Genomic DNA, 25462 nt, shown 5'->3' with positions numbered 1-25462 from the left:
GCAGATTCTTCCAAGGGCTCTGGAGGAGCCATTTCAATCTGATGTTTGCTCAAGCGTTGGGAAAGTTGATTGTTCACCAGTTCCACTCGAATGTGGATTTACTCTGCCTGTGGGTGCCCACCTTTCTGTACAGCCTCTCATCTGCATTGCCGTTAAATAAACTGAGTGGGGCTCAGTGAGAGGCAGGCACGGATGCCATCTCTCCTATTTGAAATCACCTGTTATTTCCCCGTTTCCACAGCTTCCCCCACGGTGGTATTCCACTTCATTATAATTAGTTGTCATATGTACTTCTCCTTTATTACTGTACAAGCTCTGTGAGGATCAGCAATTCCCTATTATGCACATTTGTAGATGATTAATAAATGTTTGGGAGATTAATAAATAAATGGTTCCAGCATAGGACTTTTTCAAAAAATGGATGAATAATTGAGAATATTCTAGGTATATCTGGAAGGATGACCCACACCAGAATGTAAAAGGAGCCTTTCAACCTACACTGTAACATCCTCACACACACCAGCTGGGACTGGTGTCTTCCCTGGATCATCAAGTCACTGTAATGCAGCCAGTTCCCCATCCCTTGAGGAGGAGATTTAGGTCTACTGCTCCTCTGCACCCCGATTCCAGACCTCCGTGCCTTTTGAGCTCCACAAAAGCGAGGCCACTTAGCATTCAGACTGTCCCACACACAGCAGGTTTCCTGGCAGGACTGGTGTCCCAGCCTCCTCAGTGAGGAGCATAGACAATTAGCCCAGAAATCCTGTTCCCTCTTCACTGGGTGCTTTCTAGTGTTAGGCTGAGTCACAGTATTTCATTAGGATAATAAAAGGGAGAAAGTCAGACTCTCAGAATGTGAAAGTCTCTCACATAATAAAAGCTGACTGGTAATTTATGACTGTTCCACCTGAGGGTGACTTTGGGATCAATACACTCTCTAGTTGGACTTCCAGAGACTCAATTCATAAAGGCTCTCAGCGTATCATTAGTGGGCCGCATCAGCTAGCTCACCTCCCAGAAGGCCACAAGTGAGATCCAGCTCATCCCCAGACTGGAAATCTCCTGAGCAGGTGGTCTGGTTGGGTGATCTCACCGCCTTCTCACCTCCTCTCTCCGCCTGGGAGATAACTCTACCTAACACAGAGTTCATGCAGCTTGGCCGTTTGGCAGTGCCTCTGTCTTTTCAGACTTTGTCGCAATGCTTCCTCATGCTGTGGGAAAAAAGATGTGCACTTCACCTCCCTTCCTAGATCCAGGGCAGTAAGTGTCCACAGTCTGAAAGCCTGACCAGATTTACGAGCCATGAGTCGTGGCTTTTCCTGCTTAGCTCACATGTCCTTGGCCTTCTGCAGTCCACTAACCCTCCCTGACTGGGCAGAGTCCACACAGCCATGAGTGAGTCTTCCCAGTCCCAGGCTCCATCTTAGCCTGAGCGGGCTCTGGTTCCTTTCTTCCTGGGCAAGGGGCTGCTGCGGAGTTTGCACACTGTCCTGAACTTGGCCGGCCAATCCTCCCCCATCACAGGTCTAGCTTCCGTGTAGCCTACTGGCCTTTGCACAGTAGGAAGTACAAAGGGCACAGATTATCCAGAGCTTCTTACACAAGGCTCATTCCTGCACACAGTGGATGCTTTTCTCTAAGGCCACGTAGTAAACATATTTTTGTCAGTTACTTCATGTTAAGTTTATTCATTGGGCATCTTCGGCATACAGCTCTGTGGTGGTTGTCAGGTGCTGTGGAAATACAGAGATGATTCATTGACTCTTATCCTCAAAGAGTAGGAATCTTATGGCAGATGTGACAGGAGCACAAATAACTAGGAATTGTGGTAAAACATAAGTACCATAATGGTGGTAGAAATAAAAGTCTGAAGACATTTAGAGGAGAAGAAGTTATTTCTCAGTCGATGAGATGAATTAATTATGCTTAATTTATGTGCTTTATAATTGAGATGCTTGTATATGAGGTTTGTTTAAAGATGGGTGGTAGGAAGCCCACTTGTTCTGGGTTCTTCTAAGAACAGAGTGCTTCTCTAAATCCTCACTCCCTGTGTACCCTCTGTCATTGGAACCAAATAGGCTGCCAGGGTCTCGGTGAGAGAAGTGAAGAATGACCATACCTGAGGGAGGCCTCCCGGAGGCCACGCTGTCAGAAGCTGAGCAGCAAAGTCTCCCCGGATCCTCCTTGGAGAGACTCTCTCAGGAGCCCTCAGGAAACTGATGAATCCACAGGCTGATCTCCGAGGCAGTCTCAAACTGATACCCTTGATTGGAAAACAGGTCTCCGTGCTATTAGGAGTGGTGACAGCTTTCAGACGGGGCATAAACCAATTGTTAAAGACCCCCCAGCATTATTCACCAGAGTGAGAGAATTAGTTTTGGTATCCGGGAAAAACAGCCGTTTGGGTAATTACATTTTGTTTCTCCCCGTCTCCTCTAACGCATTAGTGGGAGATAATATTCCACATTCTAAGTCCAGAACCATCCCACAGAGCTCTATTAAACAGCTGTCACCTTCCTCCCTATAACTGGATGCATTTCTCGGCATGAAGAAGGACTCCCTGCGTGTGAGTGCGTGTCAGCTGCATCAATCCCGGCTTGCAGAAAATGTATTGTCAGAGTGAGAGGCAAAGCATTGTAGTGGGAAAATCAGGGGACTAGTGGTCCAGAGACTAAGTTCTGGGTTTGGCTCAGCCATGACTTGCTGTGTGACCTTGGGTAAGTCACTTAATTTCCCTGGTGCCTGGGTTTCCTAAGCTGTAAAGTGAGGCAGCCGGGAGAGGTGATTCCCATGGGATCTGCAGTTTGGGGTGACCATGTAGGCTCTTTTTCAGCAGAGCATACGCTCTCCATGACTCTTGCTTTGGGCTGGCAGCTCTCAAAATGGATTGGCCACATGATGCTTGGATACTGTGGCCTATCCACTGCCAGCGACCCCAGAGAGGTGAAGGCTGTGGAGGCATTGGGCCCGGGGTTCTTTGTTCCTCATTGACTTAAGGCCTAAGAAGATTGGCTGCCTTTGAAACAAATTATATTTAGCTCATCCTTTCCCTCACTTCATTGTGTTTTGTGATCCATTTCAGACCTCTGACCTCACTAAAGGGAAATTAGGGAGAGAAGGATAGAGAAAGAACACAAAGGCTCATGGGTAAGATACGATGTGAGAAGGGGCAGGAAATGGAGGAGAAACAGAGAAAGGGAGACTGAGGATGGAAGGGGAGAGGGAGGGAGCAGGCATGGGTTGGGGGGAGAATTAAAAGGGAATAGGGGGAAGAGGGAGAGACCTGGAGAAGGAGGCCAAGTACAGGAGAATGACAGAGGTTATGGAAATAAGTGCCACAAGTTTAAGAAATTCATTTCTCTCTTCCTCCCTTCTCCTTCCCTTCCTCCTCCTTCTTCCCTTCCTTCCTTCCTTCCTTCCTTCCTTCCTTCCTTCCTTGTCTTTCTAACAAACACTTATTAGCAGCCCACAATCTGACACACGATATTCTATATCAATATTTTAGGTGCTAAAGATGCAAACATGAATAAAACATGGTCCTTGCATGCAAGGAGTTTACAGTATATTAGAAGGAGGCAGAGTGTTTAATGTGTGACAAGATGTGGAAAGACCATCATGAACGGGTGTGTACACAGCAAGGGGAGTGGATCAATTTTACTGGGGGAGGGAAGGAGGGTCAGGAAGGCTTCGTGGAGCTGGATGGGTTTCACAAAGTGAGAAGAATTTCTGTGCTCTTCTCTTATGCAGCTCCCTTTCTATAGCTCTGTTGAATTATCTTTTTTCATGCAGGCCCTGAGTTAGTCACTCTGTCCTCCATGTTTCCACAGTGCTGTGAAAGAGCTTTACCTGCATTCACCTTACTGTGTTGTAATCACTTCCTTCCATGCATGTCTTACCCACTAGGCTGAGCTCTTTAAGGTCAAGAAATTTCTTTAATTGCTTTTATACTTATATTGCCCAAGACCTAGCACAGTACCAGCAAACAGCAGATGCAAAAAACCCCCTAAAAACCAAAAAAACACATTGAATGAATGTGTTAGGCATATATAATTTCTCTTCTACTGCTTCCCATTGACATGACTTACCACAACAACTAACTCCCCACCCAGTATTTCCATCACATCACCAACGTTTTGGAGAAAGATGTTTCTCCAAATGCTTTTTTCAACCTCCATGCCTTGCCTGCCCTCTTTTCCTTTCCTCTTCCTTCCCTTTCCTTTCTTTTGCGCCTGCCTCTTCACCTCTCCCAGGGTGCCGAGGAGAAATGGGTTAACCTCAGTTTCCCTTTCATACTGGCTATCTAGAACCTTTTTCTGAGAGTGTGGGATTTCAGGGATCTCTTCACAGGCAGATCCTGGAGTGTGCACTAACATAATAAATCAAGGGCTCCTGGGAACATCTCTTTCCTGGGAGCACAGACCCCACTTTGGCTTCTGTCTTTCTAAGGGACCTTCATCCATTGCTGCCGGGCTATTTCTTGGAAACAGCACGGCACTGGCCTGCAGATGTGGCCTTTTCCATGGAGTGGTGCCTCTCTGAGCTCACACCACTCAGCCCCAAAGAGGCTGGTCTCTTGACTAGAAAGTGCAGATCGAAGTCACCTGGCCTCCTCTCTCACATCCTCATGAAACCGTCACTTCAACTGGGACATATGCTCTGGTCTATGAGCTCACTGGACCACTACTACCTCTGGCTCTAAGGGGCAGGATTGCATGGTTGTCTACACTGTAGTTGGCTTGGCCTACATACAGGTTACTCAGTCTATTTATCTGAGGGAATTGTGTCTTTTAATCTTTGTACACAAGCCTAGGGACCTCAGTGATGGACACCTTTTAAAAATTGAAGTAAATAACTCTTCAATTCACCATTCCCACCTCTGAAAGCAGGAATCTTAGAAAGCTGGTACAATCTGAGTCAACAATTCAGTCTCCATCATCTCTTCAGAAAAGTTATTAAGAAATGTATAGAGGAAACCAGATTGTAATCTGTTTGCGACAAGCGTTGGGAGATTATAATACCTTAGCTGGAAACTGGAGTAACACTGGCATGAATTGGCACCTCCTCCCCTGCAAGACCTCCTTCTTCCTCCCATATTGGGAGTGAGATTATGAAACTCTCTAATGGTCTTGCTGAAATAAATCCAAGCCCTTAAAAATGTCATCCAACCTCACAGTCCCTCATTATTAAGGGCTATAAACACACATTAAAAATAGGAAAATATAAATATTACTGAGTTAATGTTCTACATTGAATTGGAGTCTTTCATGATTAGAGATTAATTAAAGGGAGGCTATCTGTCCACATACATATGTCTGAAACAGCCACCCCACCTCCATGGCAGACACCTGATGTTTTCAGACCAGGAAAGGAAATGTCCAGCTTGGGTAATGATAACACCCGGCATAGCTAACAGGCTTTGGTTTCAGGAATGTCTCCCTGTTCCCTCCTGGAAAGGGAAATGGAGCAGTGTGAAGAGCTACGGCAACTTCTCTGAGACGCCGGAAAGCGGTTGAACTGGGGAAGGGCCAGCTAATGAGTCTGGCTCAATGTGGGCTTCATGTTACTGCATAGGAAAGCTGGAAGCCCCAGCTTGCTTGCACTGAGAGGGAATCTGGTTCTGATAGAAATCCTGCCACTTCTTTCTGAAGGACACATCGTCCTTGAGGAAAGAGCCAACTATCATTCCTTACATGTGCCCTGGTTTTCACTGTCAAGGAAACTGAAGCCTCATTCAGGGACACTTGCCAAGCTCTTCCTTAGCAAAATGGACAAAGGAGAGCCAGGGCTCAGGGCAGTAGTCAGGAGGCCTCCCAGCGGCTGGGCTAAGCTGCTCTGATGGAGAACAAATGTGAGACAGAGAGCAAGTGTGGTCAATGGAGCAATCCCAACATGTCTTTTTTCTCATTAATTCATTCATCCATTTATCTTTCATCCATCTAGCAAATCTTTATTGAGGACTTATTATGCTTTAGGCATCAGGCCATCATGTGAGTTGGTAGGACTCATTTTGCTGAGTAGGGGTGGGAGGAGGGAGAAGAGGAAATACAGAACTCTAAAGAGAAAGAAGGAAGAGAATCAGCTTTTTTGAAAATTTTCTGTGCCTATTCTTTACACAGGTTATCTGTTTGAGTTTAATCCCATCCCTATAATGTTGGCATTATAACGATTCTCATTTTATGATGAGAAATAAGCTTAGAGAGGTTGAGTTAGATGAGTGCTGTGTGTGGCTCAAAAATCTTTTTCACTGTAGTGCACAGTCCTTGGAAGCTTACCATCTAGATGGGCAGGAACACATTCTCACGTGTATTGGATGAACCAAGAGTTGGTAGACTCCATCCAAAACATAGAGTAGTACCAAACATGAAATCACTTTTTATAAGTCATGAGCAGCTGATGACTTGAGGCTAGTTAGTGCCAAATGAGTGGTTTAAATGATGATACTGTGGGAAGTGTTCGTGGATGCCACTGGCGGATGAAATGAGATTTGTGATGGTCCTTGATGAAGAGATGGGCTTGGGACAGATGGGATGACTGTTCCTGGCCTGTTCAGAGGACAGATTGTTGATCTGGTGGGCTGGGGTTTGGGATTTAGTCACATGCCAAGATGGAGAGGGCTGGGAATATAGGTTAGGGCCAGAGAAAAAAGGCTTCAAGGTCTTTGAACTTCACAGGTGATTGGGATCTTGAGAAGGAACAAGATGTAGGAGATTCTTTCAAAACATGAATTTTGGCCATCACGGAACACAGCCTGGATCCTGCCTTAGGTCATGATTTTTCGATGGGGGAGAATATGGTGTACACCAAAAACATTCACATATAGCTCTATTGGGTTCTTAGCCTGACTCAGGGCTACAATCCACACCCAAAAGGGGTGGATGTTTCCTGGAACATCATAGAATTTTAAAATATTTTGAGTTCTTTGTCTCCCATCAAACTTATTGTGGAAACTCTTCCCATTAAGGTCATTCAAAAGGAGCACTGATAGCTCTCTCTGGTTATTGTTTAGCTGGAGGCACTGGACTCAGCTGGAGTCCAGTGGACTCAGGGGGTGTGATAATGTGATAATAATATTATGACTATGATAATTATAATTCAAAATATGATACTATTTTGAAATGTCACCTGAGGTTTCTTTTTCTTGAGCAATGTAGACCCACTCTCTTGCCCTCCTCCATTTAGATAGTTGCTGTCACTTTCTCCATGCACTGGGATTGGGAGGGAATATACACTTGAACACAGATTTTCAATGGTAAGATCTGGACTTTTTCAGGGTGAAACGGATCTTGCAGTCAAAAAACCCTGAGTTTTGAGTATCTGGAACCAAGAATTGATAGGCCCCAAAATATAGGCCTACAGTAAAAACCACAGAGTGAGGTGGAATGTACAAGGTTGTGGAATAGACTGTGTAGATTGGAAGCAGAGAGAAAATGAGAGGAGAGCAAGCAAGTGGCCCTGCTAGGGCAACAAGGTCTGTGCATTTCCTACTGGACACTTGGCCTGGTGGGGGTGTGGGAAGGACAGGAAGACCAGAAAGTCTTGGGGGACTTGTGAGCAAGAAGACGTGTGTGCCCTGGGTTAGATGTGTGTGCTCTCAGCTGCTTCAATAGAGTCAGGAGAGCAGATGGAGCAGCCAGGAGATTCTTGGTAGGGAGTGCCTCGGAACCCAGAACAGCATGGGAGAGTGTTGAGAGTCTCAGTGTCCCACTGATGGGGCCCGGACGTGGCTGAGAGGGTGTAGGCAGACCTGTAGAGGCCTTGTGGACAGAGCTGGAATGATCCGTGTGGACCAGATGATCCGCAAGCAAGGACTCCCTCAGTCCCACTCATGGGGCTGGCCTGATGACCACAGACCGACAGGGAGTGAATCTCTCAGGGGAGGCCAGAGTGGATGGCTTTTCCACTACCAGATGCCACAGAAGCCTTCTCATTTTTACTTACTCCCCACAGGACTGGGAAGGAGAAAGGAAAAGGAGAGAATTCTGAACTGTCTGAATATCTATCCAAAAGGAATACAGAAAATTCCTATGTCAGAGTTGACTTTAAGAGCTGACTTTAGATTAAGCTGTTTTCCATCAATGGAAATGGAGGGTTCTCCTAAGAGCCAAGTTCAGTTTAATTTTTAATTTTTTGCGTATGAGGACTGTAAAATTCACATCCTCTATATAATGTTTAAAATCATTTCCCATGGGCTGATTCTCTTACATCACAACTAGTCTGGCTTTTCTTCCCCCACCATAGCTCTCTTCTTAGGCATGCCCTTTCCCTGGGCTGAGTGTGGGCTGGTCCTCTCTTTGAAAATACAAGCTGAGACATAGGTTCCAGTAAGCTTATCATCCATTTAATACTTTATCAGGATGCCATGTATTCCATTTATTTCAATGAAGACCACTGACTGAGCATCTGGTCTATGCCAGGCTCTGTGCTGGATGGTGAGGATCCAGGATGAGGGAACAGAAACGTATAGATGTTAAAGCCACTTTCTAATCTTTCCACGGCTGAGGCGTAGCAGGTAGAGGTTGAAGGAAAAATGGAATAGGAGGTAAAACGTCGTGACTTGGTTGCTTGGTGATTACAGAACCTTAATGTCTTTGGGCCTTGGTCTGCTAATCTGTAAAATTAGGGAGGAGGGAAGACCAAAAAAAAAAAAAAAAAAAATCTCCTTTAAGCCCTTTCCAGATGCTAAATTATATCAAACTTGTGATTTTCAAAAGTGAAGAGTTGTATAGTTAACTGAAGCCCTAGAAGGCAAGGGAGTTGATAGAAGACAGCGAATACAAGTACATTTGCTGTTCACTTCTGTTGTAACATCTTCAGAGAAGGGGCAAAGTCCCACCTTAAGTAAATCATATGGGGGTGAGCACATCACTCATCACCAACCTGAGTAGTCCTGGCAGTGTTCAGGACCTAGGGAAGGAGTTTCTGGATGGTGTGTACTGGACGGCCCACTCTTGCAATTCTTCTTCTTCTTCTGGAAGGGGAGAATCTGGAATTTAAGCTTATGCTACTGGGTGTGTTAGTTTTTGCCTATATTTACAAAGTAGAATGCCCACCTACAATGAGTACACAGATATCTGAAATCATCTGAAATATTGATGTATTTTCCTTGTTTACAATTTCTAGCTGCTGATATCAATTTTCCACTCTGCTTTGCATTCATAGACACTTCCCCATACCACTCCCTCTTGACTCATTTGTTCATTCACTCACTCAACTCTCTACAAAAATTCATGGAGCCCCTATTGTGTGCCAGGCTTTGAGCCAAGCACTAGAAATGCAGAGATGAGGTGGAAGCTTCACAACTTAGCAGGGAGAGAAAGGGAAGCAAGGGAAAAATAACAGAAGCAAAAGTCAAACAGGCTGTAGTACTTGGATGATCTACCTGAGACCTGCGGAGAAGCCTTGCTAGAGCTCTGCAGACAGAGCCCTGGGCTACCCCTCACACCATACTTACTGGGGTTGTCTGTGGCTGGAACCAAGGGCTCGGGTGGGGGCTACAGTGGGAAGAGTTCTACACTGACCAAAGAACCCATCAAATGGTGACCATGTGACTCCTCTTCTATTTTTTATCTCTGAAAAGCAACAACCAATGATGAGAAACAGTGGTACCTCATATGTCAGTGGGGCTTCTGATGAAATTGCACCAGATAATATAATAATATGGAAATGCAAATATGATTTTAAAAAAATCCCAAAGAGTTTTATTTCTTTAATAAAACCTCTAGTCTGGGTTCTGGAAGCATAGACTCCTGTTGTGGAGTCCAGTTACTAGCTGGTGGGGAAATGGCAAGCCCAGTTTATGCATCTGGACAGGTACCAGGTAGGGAGATCCCACCTTCCTTAATCAGTGGCCAGCTCAGAACCTCTAAGTTTGGCACAGAAGGAGAACTTCATGGTGAGGGAAGAGGTTAGACCTCATAGCTTTTTCTCCCTCCCTCCCTCTTTTTCTGAGATTTGCCATTTCCTTGGAGAATCCCATGGATCACTACTGCCATCATCAATCAGATCTCAGGAGTGATGTTTAAACCCTTTAAAACCCTGGCCAAAGCTGAGACAAAACTCTTGGAGTACAACCAAGATAAGCTGGAATGTTCAACCTGACTTTACTAAAGACTGGGAAAGACAAGGGAGGAAACCTCCAGTGTGCATCATGTGCTTTGCTGACCCCAGAAGAGAAGAGAGTTTTCCCAAGACTCTCCTTCCGAGCTTCTAGTGTCTAACCCTGTAGTGAGTGCAACCTCAGCTCCCATTACCCAAGAGCTCTCTCCAATTTAATTTCTTGACCCCCAGAGGAAAATGCTGGACACTCCTATCTACCTAGATCCTTGTCTTTGCCATGTGATCAACACCAGGAAAGACCTTACTCTCCAACTGAAGGTTGTGGTCTTGCCCCTGAGGCTCACTTTAGGATCACCACGTCCAAATGCCCCACAAAACCCCTCACTATTCATGCACTCATGTATGCATGTGTGTGTGTTGGGGGGGGTGAGGTCTCCTAATTAGGGAATGACTGGCACGTGATAGGAAAGGAGGAATAATAGGTGGAGGGAAAAAGGAGGAGAGGGGAAAATCTATGCCTAGAGTAAGGAAGAAAAGAGAGGAAAACTCCCTGTGTGCACACCCCGGATCTGTCCCCAGTGTAGCCAATCTGACCATTTCAGCCATTGTCCAGGGCTGCAGAGGCTCAGGCCTGTGCCTGGAGTGAAAGCAGAGTAGGCTTCACTAATAATTGAGATGCCCACAGCAATCAGATGGCCAATTCCATGCCCCAGTTTTCTTCCCCTCACAAAAGGAGAGGAAGAACGTTGAGAAATGAGACTGAGTTCATAGACAAGCAAAAAGATAAAGATATCCAGAGTCTGGGGAGACAGAGGGAAGAGAGGCTGAGGGTGGGGAGATGTAGGGAGAGGCTGGCAAGAGATGCCAAAACAAACAACGGAGAAGGGAAATGCTCTCTCCACCTTTGCTTATTTCCTATCATACAGAGTAAACAAACGATATGACCTTGGATTGAGTAGAGGCTTTGGCACTGCATACAGACACAGGTAAGGAGTGGAGAGAAAGGAAGGGGGAAAACAGCCACACCAGGGGAACAATGGCAGAGAATGGACAGGAGGACAGCACTCTAACATTAGTGTACTTACATGTGCAGTGGATATATGGGAGAGAGTGTGTGAAAGCCAGCAAGCAAGAGTTTGTTTCTGTGCACTAACAAGAAAGAAAGATATCAGTCCTGAGATGGTAAGAAGGAAATCAGAGACCGTCTGTCCTTGTAATTTTCTGCTCTCTGTTCTAATCCACACAATGTAATTCTGGGAATTTCTCACTCTAGCTTTACACACTCAGAAGCCCAAGACCACAGGACAGAGGCTTTGGGCTACTCACAGGCTCTCCTCAACCTCTGGGGGCTGGGGTGCAGGAAGCTTGCTCCATTCCCAGCCCTCCAAGAGACTAGACTGACTCTCTCCAGGATTTGGTTCTGCTGCTGTTCCAGCCATGACCTCTCGTTCACCTCCCTGCTGTGTGTTCCTGAACCACGTATCTACAGACAGGCTGCCTCCCGACCCTAGACTCAGGCTGCCTGTCCCTGTAGCATTGGGGAGCTAATCAGAGCCCTTGTTCAGAGCCAACATTTTCATTATATTTACATTTCACAAATGAGTAAGAGGATCAGCTTATAAAAGCAAAAGAAAGTTGAGGTGTTCAACTTCTCTGGGCCTTTTAAGACAACAGACTTATATCCACGTGAATTTCCGGGAAGAAACCTCTAATTAAAGCTTATTGCTTCTCAGCTGCCATTGGCGGGCGATATGGCTCATCCTTCCTGTTCATTAGAGCAGAAGGGCATCCTAGGGGGGTTGGAGCTTCACAGAGCCTGTGCCTACCTTCCGGCCCACTCCCCCAGTGAGCTTGGGAGGATCCCAGTGCTGCCATGATGGTCCCATCACCCCCCAGGCATGTGATTTGGGATCCACACAGGATATTGCACCCGTGTTCTTGAAGGAAATGATAAGACCCTGGTCTACCAGTTGCATGAATGATTAATGAGGGGTAATTAGTCAATGTTTGTTAAGCTTTTTGTAGACTCAAAATGCTGCCTAAGAGCTAAATGAAGAAGCAGAAGCAGCAAAAGCCAAAAGACCTGACATCCACCCAAATGCTGTGCACAGAATCCCAGACTGTTGGAGCTGAGGGAAGGAGGGATCACAGAGACCGTTTGCCCTGTGGTTTGCAAACTGCATATTGTAGGGCCTTCTGGGCAGTTGCCCAGCAACTGTCTCCCAGTGCAGCCTCCCCAGACAATCTCAACAGGAAAGGCAAAATAAAGTTCCACAAAAACCGTGCTCGCAGCATAACTTGAAAACAGAGGATGCCAAAAACTTCAAAATAACCTCAAGTGAAAAGAGACAATGCGTACCATCCCAGCAGGGATGTGATGTACTGTACTCCCGTCTATGCCCATCAGCTTGTAAACAGCTCCCTCCGCCCACACTCAGAGTCCTCCACTCGGGAGGACTTCGGTTCCCACAGCCCCTGGTGTGAGGAGCTCTGTCCAGGGGTCTGGGCAGAGAGGAAGTACAATGTCTCCCAGGTCTTCAGATAAAGGTTTAGTATCCCTCCCTGTATCCCCCTTCAAACAAAACAAAACAAAAGAAAACAAAACCAACTCTGAGATCAATTCTGTCCTTGGGGAAATTTAAGAAGCTTTAGGCCTATGCACAAATATTAAATCTAATATTTGGTTAGTCTGGCCCTGACCTGGTACCTCAATTTTAGGAGCTGAGTCCTTATCTGCCTAATTTGGCTGGTTAGGGCCCCCCTGCTGGTCTCTGGCGTCACCTTGGGATTCTGCTTGCCATCCCGCCCTCCTCCAGCTTGCACTGAGAGGATACTTTCCCTTTGGCTCCAGCTTCCCAGCAGATGATCCCAGACCCGGCTATATCTCCTTCTTTTACCCATGTCCCTCTGTCCTCCTGGAGTGCTGCTTCATCAACATCCCCTCTGATGTGCCCCAAATGGCAGAGAAGAGTGAAGTCACCTCCCAGAATCTGAGGGATCACTACAAGCAGAAAAGGTCTTTAAAGCCTGTTTTATCTTAAAATTTGTGTGGAGTTTGCAGTGGAGCCCGGTACATGGCCATGCTAGTTTTCATACAAAAATATCCCTCCACTCCAATCTTTTGGTAGAACTGAAGCTCTGGAAAGATGGACCACATTGATTCTGTGTGTTTGGACACTCCCAGAACACCACTGCATATCCTTATACCTCAAGGTACAAGTGTCCAAGTATGAGAAGCCTCAGTTTACTCCAACCCACTTGTTGGATCCTAGCCCCTCCCAAATTGCCCAGTGCCAAATGCCTTTAGCCATTCCTGTGTGGAGGCGGCACTGGAGCAGTGCAGTGAGCCTGATCTCAGACCTGTGGGGCAGAGCGCTGAGAGCAGAGTCAGCCCATCCCTCCTCCTGGGATGTCCTTAGACTTCACTGAAGCCCTGAGTTGCACCAATTTACTGTTGGTCCAGTTTTTCTTGATGACTCATACCAATTGTTTCTACCATGGGTTAATTCAGAGTTACCAAGGCCATTGGGTCAAAGCCACCATGATACAGTCTTTAGACTTAAGGAAGGGTAGAACTAACCGTTTGATTTTCCAGTAAGTTCTAGGCACCATGTCATGTAGGCCGCACACAATGTCATATTTAATCCTCTCACAGACCCTGGCTAGGTACCGTTGTCTTCATTTCACATGTGAACTATCTAGTACTGCAGGATATAATGGACACATAGCACCCAGCAACTCAGGTAGGATTCAGACCCACATTTTTCTTATCCAAATCCTCCCCTCTTCCCACTGTTCATCATGCAGGGTCCCTTGCTTTTCTTTCTGTTGCATCTTTTTGCCTATTTTACTTGTTATGGCCTCTATCAAAGCATGAAAGAAACAGAGAGAGGAGGTGAGGCTGGAATGTAAGGATTCTGCTGTCAGCTGTTTCAGGAAGATGGAGAGGGTGAGGGAGAGATGGTGGATTGAAACCACCGTTTAGACTGATGTTTCTCTTATCATCTCTGGAATTAATTTATCTGGGTCCACCCTGTTCCCCTCACAGCCACAGATTTTAAGAAATGGCTACAGAGGGGCCTTAGAGACCTAAAGCAGAAACACAGCTTCACCAAGCCCCTCATCAGTCACCAGCTGGAGTCAGTCTCATTAATAACTGGGGCTTAATCCTCCACATTCAAAGAGACTCCCATTACCCAAAACAATAATTTTTTTAATTACCCAGGGAGCGTAGCAACTGCATATTGAATACTAAGGATGATTTAAAACTAATAAATACTTTTGGAAATTCCTTGAACATTTTAATGAATTAAAAGTTATGAAATATTTATAAGCAGTAACAACGCCATTTAGTACCATTAATAAAATAAATACATTAGTCAGAGAATGAAATTCATTACTATTCTACTACAAGACATTGATGTCAATGACAGAATATTGCTCCAAATTACTTGTAAAATAGACCAATTATTTTAGTGTGATTAATCTTTTCAATTATTTCTTTTATGTAGTTGTAATTTGAAAGTAATTTTCTTCTGGGAGTACAATGACCTCAGCACACCGGTTCCTTATTTATTTATATTTAAAAACCTTTTGTGTCTGCCCCTGTTTCCAGGCGATTTCCAGAGGTCGCATATCTAAAATAGTTGCCCAAGCAATCGTTATTGTTCCTAAGCGCTTTGCGGGGCATTTTTAATTGGCTTTATTAGCGATTATGAATAAGCCATTCCAAAGTAAGGAAGTCTCTGCCAAGAGCAGCTATGCATCAGTAGGGAAAGGAGGGGCCAGCCACAAGTTCCTTCCTGGTTCCACCAGCTGGGGGCCTGGCTGTTTCACACTCCGTGCTGTCTGCCGAGGGAGGCAGCGTGACAAACATGCCAAAGGACTTTTAGGCTCTTCCCCAGCCTCCAACCATCCCCACAGGATTAAAGAGTCCTACTCCTTTGCGTGGTGTGAGGGATTCTGTGCACCCAGTCACAAAGGAAAAAAAGACTTTATCAGGGATAAAAGCATAGATTGTGGGGGAAGAGAAGCAGCTGCCATTGAAATCAGAATGTAGGTCTGGGCTCTCAGAGTCTCTGCTGGAAATGGGGTAACCTTTCCCTTGGCCCAACAGTTCAGACAAGGCCCAGATGGAAAGTGAAAGGTGTATGTGAACCTGCAAACACAGCCTTGGATAGTTGTACAGAATTATTCAGCCCTGATTCCAGAATGAGGACATTCAGCTGAGTCAGGGGACCCGAGAGAGAGAGAGGGCAATGGTATTTATTGTGGCAGCTGTGCTAGGGGCTCTACACACCATATCAGTTTTAATTTCCCAACGAACCTATAATTGTATTATTAGCCCCATTTACTGATGGGAAAACTGGAACTCAGATTTTAAAAAACTCTTCCAAGCTCAACTGGTGGGAAGTGGTGGAGCTGGGATTCCACACTCATTCTGTCTGATTCCAAAGCCTGTAATCTGTCTCCTACATTGTAACAAGAAAACCTTTATTCAGTGCTTACCATGAGAAGAGCACTGTTAGTTGTTAATTGGAATACAGAGATTAAAAAAAAAAGACATAGTCTTTGATTCTAGGAACTTAGCATCTATTGAATAAGACACATAAATAAGTCTGGAAAGAAGTAGACTTTCCTAAAATAGAAATATATGGAAACATAGTTCTGAGCTGAGACTTTGGCAATGATACCACCTGAGCTGAAATTTAAAACAAGTGCAGGGGGCCGGCCTCGTGGCTTAGCGGTTAAGTGCGCGCGCTCGGCTACTGGCGGCCCGGGTTCAGATCCCGGGCGTGCACCGACGCACCGCTTCTCCGGCCATGCTGAGGCCGCGTCCCACATACAGCAACTAGAACGATGTGCAACTATGACGTACAACTATCTGCTGGGGCTTTGGGGAAAAAAAGGAGGAGGATTGGCAGTGGATGTTAGCTCAGAGCCGGTCTTCCTCAGCAAAACGAGGAGGATTAGCATGGATGTTAGCTCAGGGCTGATCTTCCTCACAAAAACAAAAAAAACAAAAAATAAACAAAAAATAACAAGTGCAGGACTTTGAAAGACAGAATGCGAATGGGAAGAGGGAGAGCACTCTTCAGGAGCGCAGCTGGAACAGAAGCTTGAGGGGGGGAGGTGTGTTTGGAGAAATGTGAGTAGATCTCAATGGCTAGAGGCAATCATAATTTTAATCTTGTCTTTTAAACAGTACAGTCCAAAGATAAATTATGGGCAGGAAGTTTTAGAAATAGGGAGTTAAGAAGGAGAATGTTTTGAAAATAGGGTTCACCTTCCACCTGGAGAATACAATGAGAACTAAGTGAGGACGCCAGACTGTGGCAACCCTTTCTCCCTGGCTCTCACTTCCAAGCAATAGATCCCACCATTGCAGCACTGATACAGTCCCTTGAAGTGACCAACCCAGAAGGCGGCCACCTTGGTGAGGGTCCCAGGTTGGCAGTGCTGTGGCTCTCATCACCCACTTGGCATTGGTTATTATTAACATTGCAAAGTTTTGGAAGAGGCATCAGAAGAGCCAATTAGTTTCTACGAATAGTAGTTTCTCCATGATAAGCCGAGCAGCAGCAAAGGGGCAGCTTTGTTTTAAAAGGCTTCAGGCCAGGTGAGGCCGAGAGAGATCAGATGGCTCAGAGCATCACCCACAACGCACCTCTGCAACCATCTTCTCATTTGTCCCTTCCGATTAAGGACAGCTTTGGGACAACCACTGACATATTGTTATTCCTATTTTAAATTAAAAAACAATCAATGTGCCAATTCTGGGGGAGATCTTTAATGTCCCTTCTGGTCGGAAAAGTTGGTTAGTCTATGGCAAATAAGAGCTGGAAAGGGGACTTCAATCCCCTGATTGCTGGTTCAGTGCTCGTTCTGTGGTTTTTCTGAGAAAGGCACCTTGGCACTAGTTTGGAGGACGACATCTTTACAAATGGAGCACCTATTCAATACCTCTGGTGCAAATTAATGTAAGTCAGGGATGCCCTTTGGGGAGCAGTTTCTGTGCAAAGTAGAATGGAGATCTCAAAGCTACCACACCAAAACTCAGTTCTAAGAGAGAAGCAACAAGTTTATATCAATGTCAGTATGCTTTCAGTTTAGTATTTACTCAGTAAATGTCTGTCAGATGAATGAGTGAATGCACGGATGGATGGATGGATGAGTCTACCACGTAGAGAGTTTTCTGCTGGCAGCCCTGAGACAGAGTGCCACAGTAATCTCCATTTTACAAGCACAGACTGAGGATCCTGCTGGGGTGTTGTCTGCTGTTGGAACAGAAAATGCCCAGTTTGGGCTAGGCTGCCAGGAACCCATGAGGTAATCTCTCATTTTACCCAGCTGGATTTTGGAGCCTATTCCGGAGGCTGATGGGTTCCACATGGCTGGCCAAAGATTAGAATCTGTTTGTTCAGCTTCTCTCATTACCTCTTGTCCCCTCTTGGCTAAGGAGGACATCCTCCCCTGTCCATCACTGTCTTTGGTGGACTAGGAGAAGAGAGAGGGGACAAGACTGGGAGATGCCACACATTTTTTTACTGGAAACATTCATACTAGCTCCATGCCTAGCATCTCAAAGCTAGGACCCACCAGGGTAAGAATTTGCCGTATGAAAATGGCCCATATTCAAAGTATAATAGCCTTGTGCTTAGTCTTAATTGTTTAAAGAAGACATGGTTAATCTAACTATTTTTGTCTATCATATTTTAAGTAAGTTCAGAATCATACGATCAAAAGGCTGGAGTTAATAGGAGAGTTGAAATCAGACTGTCCAGTGGTTCTCAAACTGTATCTCACGTATTTCATGACACCCCTCATTTGGAGGGGGGTGTCAAGGGCTGTGGAGCAGGTGAATTCTGTGCCCCCCACCCTCACTTCCCCTAGGGCAGCTCTGCTTGTGTAATTTTATATAATGGACTTCTATATAAGACTTTGAATTAAGGGTTCAACCACTGCAATGTTTGAAGACCATGGATCTAGTTCAAACGCCCTCATGTTAGGCTCAGAGAGGTTAAGATATCTGTGCATTTTCAACTCTTTTGGGACATGTGTTTTAGGTATCCATGGTAGTGGGACTGCATTTGACACGTTGGATTCCTCCCCCGTCCTGAACTACAGAAGTTAGTGAAATAACCCCTCATGGGTAATGTGAGGATTATGACACCCTCTCTGCTGAACGGGTCAGAGGAGGTAATGTGTATGAAAGTGTCTCGATAGGGTAAGGGACCAAGAGTACTTGTTGAGAAATCTGTTAGTGAGCTGAATGTGGCTCTGACCTGAGAAACCTCGGACATGATTCTTGCAAGTTCCTGAAAGAGAAAGGGAACTATGGTGGCCTGCAATAAAGTGTATTTAGGCTCATACAGGAGCCATTTGCAGTTCTTTGATTTTCACGGATGGGGGCGTCTACTGTTGACCAGTGGGTGGTCACCTAAAGTACCTTTGACCAACCTGGGCAAGGAGAGGGAAATTTCAAATTGGTTTCTTAGAAAAACTGAGAACTTGACAACCATAAGTTGGAGGTAGAAATCACATTGGAGTAGTCAGTAATTATTGTGTCAAAGTTCAAGGTAAATCTTTGGGTGTTTGTTCATTCAGTTTCCACATGGTGAGAGAGGATGCTTAAGAAGTATTAGATGCTTTCTGGGCTTCTTTCCAGCAGTGACCTTCCACAGGTATCAGCAGCATGTGGAGCTGAGAGCATGGATGCTGGAGCAGAAGACCTCCTTCCCAATATCAGCTGTGAGACTTTGGGTAAATTACTCAGGTCTCTGTGCCTTGATTTCCCTATCCATATAATGGGAGTGCTGATAATAATAATATATACCCCATGGTGTTGTTGTAGGGTTAAATGAGTTAATACATACAACATGCATGGAACAGGCCCTGGTGTATAGAAGGTGCTAGATGAGTGTTTGCAATGATGTATATTTTTATGAGCTGCTCAGAGACACACTGATCTTTTTCAAATCCTTTTCAAGAAGCTAGTCCTTCCTGCCCATTCTGACATGTGTTTTTCTACAAGCTTCTCTGAACGTGAGGAGTCCTGATGAGTGTCCTGCATAATCCTATTGTTCTGGGTTGTCTGATGAAGAAAGGTTTTTGTGAATAGGGGAAGAGTTCCCTGGGAGCCCAGGCATTGGTGTCTCTGGGGGCTGATATCCCTCCTGTCAGTGCTGAATATACAAACTGCTCTTTTAAGATCAGGGAGAAATCTCTTCCAAGCAATTTCCACCCACTGCTACTTTCTTTTGAAAGTAGTAATGTAATAGGCCAAAGCTATAAAAGCAGGAGCAGCATTTATCAATTGATTGATTAACCACCAATCAGTCAACAAGTATTTACGTAGTGTTTCCTATGTGTTTAGCACTCTGTTAACTGCTCCCTAGAGAAATGAAAGAAATATAAGACAAAGTCTTGAACCTCAAGTTCGAGTCCCCAAATGACTAATTGGGAAATAATTACAAAACAGCTGCTAAATTTAGATGCAGAGAGAAAGTCTTCCAAGAAGAATTTCTGTAGCTGTGAATGACGTTCTGGAGGGTTTTGGCCCCAAGCTGGATCTTAAACGATGAGTCTGTGTTCAAATGGAAGGCCTGGGACCAAGCTGGCCATTCCTGGTGTAGTGTACAGAAAACCAGCCTGACTAGAGGGCAGAAGGTGTGGGAGAACAGAGGGTGTAACAGTGGACAGGTACAGTGGGGCCAGATTGTAAAGGACCTTGGAAATCAAGCAGAGACACTGTGGCTTTCCAGGCAGGACTGAGCAGTGGTGAGAGTACCAAGGCCAGAGCCAAGATGGTCTTGACGTCAGTCCCAGCTTTACCATCAACTGGGTGATCCCCAGTCCATCACTTTCCCGGCCCCAGGAATGAGGGAGATGGTTCAGTCTAGCCCCTATATTTCCAAGATGGGAGGCAATAAGAAGTTACTGAAGTCCCATGGAAGTGCCACAAGGAAAGGGAGTTTTGGGGAGATTTGTCTGGCAAAGTGTGAAGGGTGGTTAATGGTATCAGGGAGGCCAGCTGGCTACTGCCAAAGTCCAAGTATGCATATCCAAAGGCCTGGCTAAGGCGTGTTGCTGAGAAAATGAAGTCAGAAGGTAAATTTGAGAGGCAGCAACAGCAACATTTAGACAGCAACAGATAGGACGCAAGGCAGCCACAAGTCTAGAGCCCAGGGCTCAGCCATTTAGATGTAGAGACAAGAGGAGGAGTCAAAGATAATCCTAACATTTCTGGTAATAAATAAAACCCCAGACTCTACATATTCCACAAAGGTGGCAGAATGTAGTGGACAGAAACACTGGCTTGGTGGTCAGATTGACTTAGGATTGAGCTTGGCTCTACCTTTCCCTAACTGAATGACATTGGCAAGTTTTGAAACTTCTGTGAGCTTCAGTTTCCCTATCTGTAAAATGAGGATAATAGTACCTTCTCTTTAGCATTATTGTAAAGCTCACAGCGATAATACACATAAAGGGATCAATCAGCACTTTGCCTTTGCACGTAGTAAGTGCCCTGTCGAAGTTAGCTTCTATTGCTTATTAACTGAGTACCTGTTAGGTGCTACACACTGTGATAGGTGTCAGGATTCAGAGAGGAAAGAGGCATGGGCTCCGCCCTGATGACACCCACAGAGAGATATCATCTCCTTTGTGGGGAGTATTGTCTCAATGTCCCCTGTAAGCCTTCTCTGGATTAACTAAAATAATGCCTCTCTTCGCGTGGGCAAAGGAAAGGCTGTAGAGTTTTACAGACGTGTTTCTCCTCATGCTCTGACTGTGCCTCATCATGAGGGGAGCAAGTTACTATCAGAAAACAGATCAAGCATCCTGCAGACCTATCTATAACCCTAGCTAATGTCACCTGCCCTGTTCACTCCCTTAATGATACTACTTCTCTCCCCTTATCTCTTCCCCTTTATGACCTAATCAAAGCAATGATCTCAGAAAATATCAATGTTTGTCTACATCAAATAAGCCTTGGAGGCCTTGTCTACATCCAATAGGCTTTGGAGGCGAGTGTGCCTCCAAAATAACTCCTTCCTTTTAAATATGTAAGTGTAGTTTTAGGATGCTTCTTATGTGTGTAACTTGTCCACACCAACTGATGTGCACTTGAATTTGTTCTGCTATGGGAGGGAGGGTTAGAAGTTCTTAGGAAACACCGGGATCGCTTTGTTCTTCTGCTCTCTGCTTTACACATCCACACTGATCCTTTCACACCCCTTGGTGGCCACAAGAGTCCAAGCCAGAGAAGGAGTGCAGAGAACATCTGTTTCTCCATGGAGACCATCTGTTCTTGGACCTGGAGTCTCTGAAGGAAGGTAGCTGGGCCATGAGAACCATCCTAGGTCTCTTGGCCAATCCACCTTCCCTAGAGAATTAGAGGCAGACTTCTTTTCTCCCTCCTCTAAGAGAGTGTGCTGCCAGAAGAAACACTTTCTGGATCATGAGAGAAAGTTAGAGAGGTCAACTCTCCTGGTTTCATAAGGGTAGAGAAGCAGACAAGAAACAGGTCTTTTAAACTCTGAAGTAGACACTGCAAATGCAACATAAGCTGCAGGGGAAGAATTTTGTAGGTGGAAAGGGAGTTCTAGAGGCAAGAGAGGAAAAATTGGCACAACTGATTGAGATCCTTGATTCAAAGGTACAAAGAATTTTTGCAGGAATATTTGTGCTGGGCCCTATATCTGGAGTTTTGTAGTCTCTTATTCCCTTCTCTTGACATTGCTGAAATGAGATTAGGCCAATTCTGGGAACTGATACCTTTTCCCCATCACATTCCTTTTAACTGGCTCCATTTCAACAGATGGCCTCTTTTGGACCGTACATAGACCTTTGACATCTGCGAGGACTGATGATGTCCGGAGACATTCACAAATCCCCAAGTTCATGAGTGCAGAAACATTTGTACAAGCTCCTGGCTTTCTCCCAAACCATATGTTTCTTGTACATTCCCTCACATCACAGGTTAACCACCTTTTCAACTTGAGCTGAAGTTCAATCTATCACATTATGATGATTTTTCTTTTTCCCACACATAAACCAGCTTTGATTAAAGGGAAAAAAAAACGCACTATGTGAAAGTTCTTGCAAGGCCAGCAATGATTGAAGAGCCACAGCAGCACAAGGAGCTGGTGATCAGTGGGTTCCCTACCTAAGGGAGTCCTTTTCATATACCAGCTCCAAGAGGTGCAAGATTCAAAGCTGGACCCCTACATGCAACAGATGGCTGTGTGTTATGGGCTTTCATGGTTGTTCATGAATAGTCTAAATTGAGGATTTAGGTCTGGGAGTGCCACAGCTTCCTTCCTGTCCACACTTCATTCTTGGGCCTCTCAGACCATAGGTTCCATGGCACGGGTGAGAGTTCCCTTCCCTGTGAACCTCTGGGCAGAGGCAGGCATAGCAGAAGAATAGCAGTAATAAAAGCAACTTCCTCCTAAGACTTGTATAATTCAAACCCGTCTCCTATACCTTTTACATGTGGGAGACAATGTTTATAATTATGACCCTAGGTCTTCTGAAGAATCAAGGAAAGATCAACCTCTTATATCTATTGATGATCCATTTCATCCTGCTTACCAATCAGACTTGAGACGATGTCTAATGAAAGACACATATAAAATAAGACCTTGAAAATAGGAATAGAAGATCATAAACTCTGTAGAGGGAGGGGAAATAAGCTTATCAAAAACACTACACAGATATAATTACTGTGATTGAGTATTGCATTTAGTTTAGAGTTCCATGGCAACAAAGGCAAAAGGAAAAAAATCAACAAATTCTTATTCAGGAGAGAGATGCCTCCTCTTGGTAATAAATCTTGAAATAAATTCACAATGTGGGATTCATGCAAATTAGTTCAATGACACTGTGGACCATTCTCTAATGGTTTTTACAAAACAAGCAAAAAATTTCACATATAACCATTTCCCATGCTGTCCCTAATAATAGCTTAAATCAAATCATTAAAAATACTTAGTTATTAATTTTGCCTCAGGAAAAAAATAAAATAATAATCATTATCAAGTTGATGGGGTGAAGAATGAGTAGAGATATAGGTGAAACAAAAATGGTGGAATGTTGATAATTGTTGAAACTGGGTTGAGGGTATATGAGGATTCACTGCACTATTCTATTTATTTGTATACATTTGACATTTTCCACAATAAAAAACAAAACAAAACAAAACATAGCTGAAAGCACTTGGCAGCTAGGGAAGTTAAGCTAATGTGTTATCTAACAAAGACTATATTCTATTTGATGAAGTTTTACATTAAGCAGATATAATGTTATACTCAATCTTTGAAAATTGATCAGCTGGGCTATGAAGCACTTGGAAATATTCAGAATCAGCCCCAAAGCACCATCGACTTTTTTATATAACTGTGCACAGTCCCAGCTAATCGCGGTGGCATGTTACGGACACACTTAAGATAACAAGTTGCCAAGGAGTGGAGGGAAAAGCCAGATTCAGATACCTTCACTGCAGTTCTTCAGGGCAAAGAAGTCCACTGCAGACAAGCTTCGATTTCCACTTGAGATGTATTCCAGGGCCACTCGGAATGGGTTCTCTGGGCGCCCAATTCTTCCCTGCAGCACTGTCCAACTGGTTGCATTGGAAAACAGAGGGGAAGAGAACAGAAAAACAGTGATGAGAAGCACGCCTAACTTGCAGAGAGGTCCTGCCCCTGCAGTGACTTCAGGACCCACCTTCTTCATGGGCACCAAGAGAGGGAATCCTAAGTGGCTCCGAGAATGAGAATGGTGACTCTGACACCAACACACAAACTCTTGTTTCCTTCTTGTCGAGCTAACTCAGAGGCCCAATTCTCAACCCACTCTAGCCACTGGTGTTTCTTTTGTCATATTCTTTCTGGCAATTGCAGACTTTTGAACTATTTCAGTAGCTAGTCTTATAGGAAAAGAATATCTATACTTGAGGAAACCTGCCAGCAGAGGGAAGGAATAGTCTTCAAAACATTTATCAGTGTATTCATAATTATCTCTGGAAAGAATGCTTGGTTTTTGGAATTTTATCTGATCCCAAAGTCTCAGAACCCTCAGGTTTGCTATATAGTTACTTAAGGGAAGCTAGCAAGGGCTACTTATTTACTGCAGGAAAATTAAAGTGCACCGAAGCATGTATTTTAGGGTAAAAGGTACTTTAGATTGACATGGACTCTGCAAAAAGGTGCAAACAGAAGAAGACAGAAGCGGGTCAAACAGTGAGCTCTGCATCCATCTATAACCAAGGACACTGACACCGTGGGAGAACGGAGAAGAAGCTAAATGAACATTTTTACACCATACTCAGGCTATTAACCTCTTGGAATAGCCTCCTGTCACTGATTGGAACATCAAATTTATTTTCCAACATTGATTCAGGTTTTTAATATATATAGTTATTTTACCAATTTTGTGTGGAGAATAAAAATTACCTGGACTATTTCATATTTTCTTTCCTTTTAAAGAAAAACAATTTTATTGATGTATAATGATGTAACATAAGCTGCATGTACTGAAAGTGTACAATTTGATGAATTGAAGTGTAGAAATTGATGAGTTTTGACATATGTATACACCCCAGAACTCATCACAATGTTTCATATTGTCTTACCGCTAGGTTGGGCTTAGGTATAGCAGTACAAGTGCTAAGGAATTTAGGGAAAGACTAGCTTTCTATTTTAAGAAATTTTTAAAGCACCCTCCCCCAAAGTATAAGGTGATGCTCATCCAACCATTCAGAAAAGTTGGTAAAGGAAAGTAAAAGTCACCCAGAAGCTCATTATCCGGGGATAACCATGGTAAACACATAGGTGAACAGCCTTTCATCTACAATTTTACATAAATGAGACCATAGTACATATGCTCTCTGTGACTGCACTTTGCCACTCAATGGTATGTCATGAGACAATAAATATAGGTTACACGATCAGTTCAATGATTGCATTTTTAATAATCTGTGCATTGCTCCTGATTTTTCCTCTTTATGATCATACTGAGGCTAACCCTGTGTACTTATGTAAATACCTCCGTAGGATAAATTCTTAGAACCCGAGTCAAAGTGAATGTACATTTAAAAGTCTGAGGCATATTGTCAATCCTCCAACAGTGAATCAGAGGGCTCATTTCTCCATTTGCTTGCTAACAGTGGAACCCATCAAGTCTTTTCTGTCTTTACTAACTTTTAGTGATGAAGGCATTGCCTAAGGCAATCAATAGTCTTTCAGTGGGGCACTCTTGGATGGCAGTTTTGAGTCTCCAGTCCTGCCACGTTGCTGGGCATGCAGTAGCAGTCTGTTGAGAGAGGAATGTAGTTTTGTTCCCTTTCTTTGCTCTTCTGTATTTAATTCCAATCACCGAAGCCAATGCCTCAGCCATTTAATAA

The 25462-nt window shown here is 44.4% G+C and overlaps 1 protein-coding gene across 1 annotated transcript in view; it reads right to left on the bottom strand.

Annotated features, from left to right (window-relative positions):
* Positions 1-25462, bottom strand: part of ALK (ALK receptor tyrosine kinase) — a 685772-nt gene that overhangs the window by 157525 nt on the left and 502785 nt on the right. The window contains exon 5 of the mRNA XM_087436965.1: positions 23553-23680. Within this exon, the coding sequence (XP_087293091.1) occupies positions 23553-23680 (128 nt within the window). The remainder of the gene's footprint in view (positions 1-23552; positions 23681-25462) is intronic.

Source organism: Ceratotherium simum, chromosome 11 (assembly GCF_057802395.1).
Source record: "Ceratotherium simum simum isolate JZ-2026a chromosome 11, ASM5780239v1, whole genome shotgun sequence".
NCBI lineage: Eukaryota > Metazoa > Chordata > Mammalia > Perissodactyla > Rhinocerotidae > Ceratotherium > Ceratotherium simum.
The sequence above is the reverse complement of the archived record's forward strand: the minus strand, read 5'-3'. Positions and strand labels throughout refer to the sequence as shown.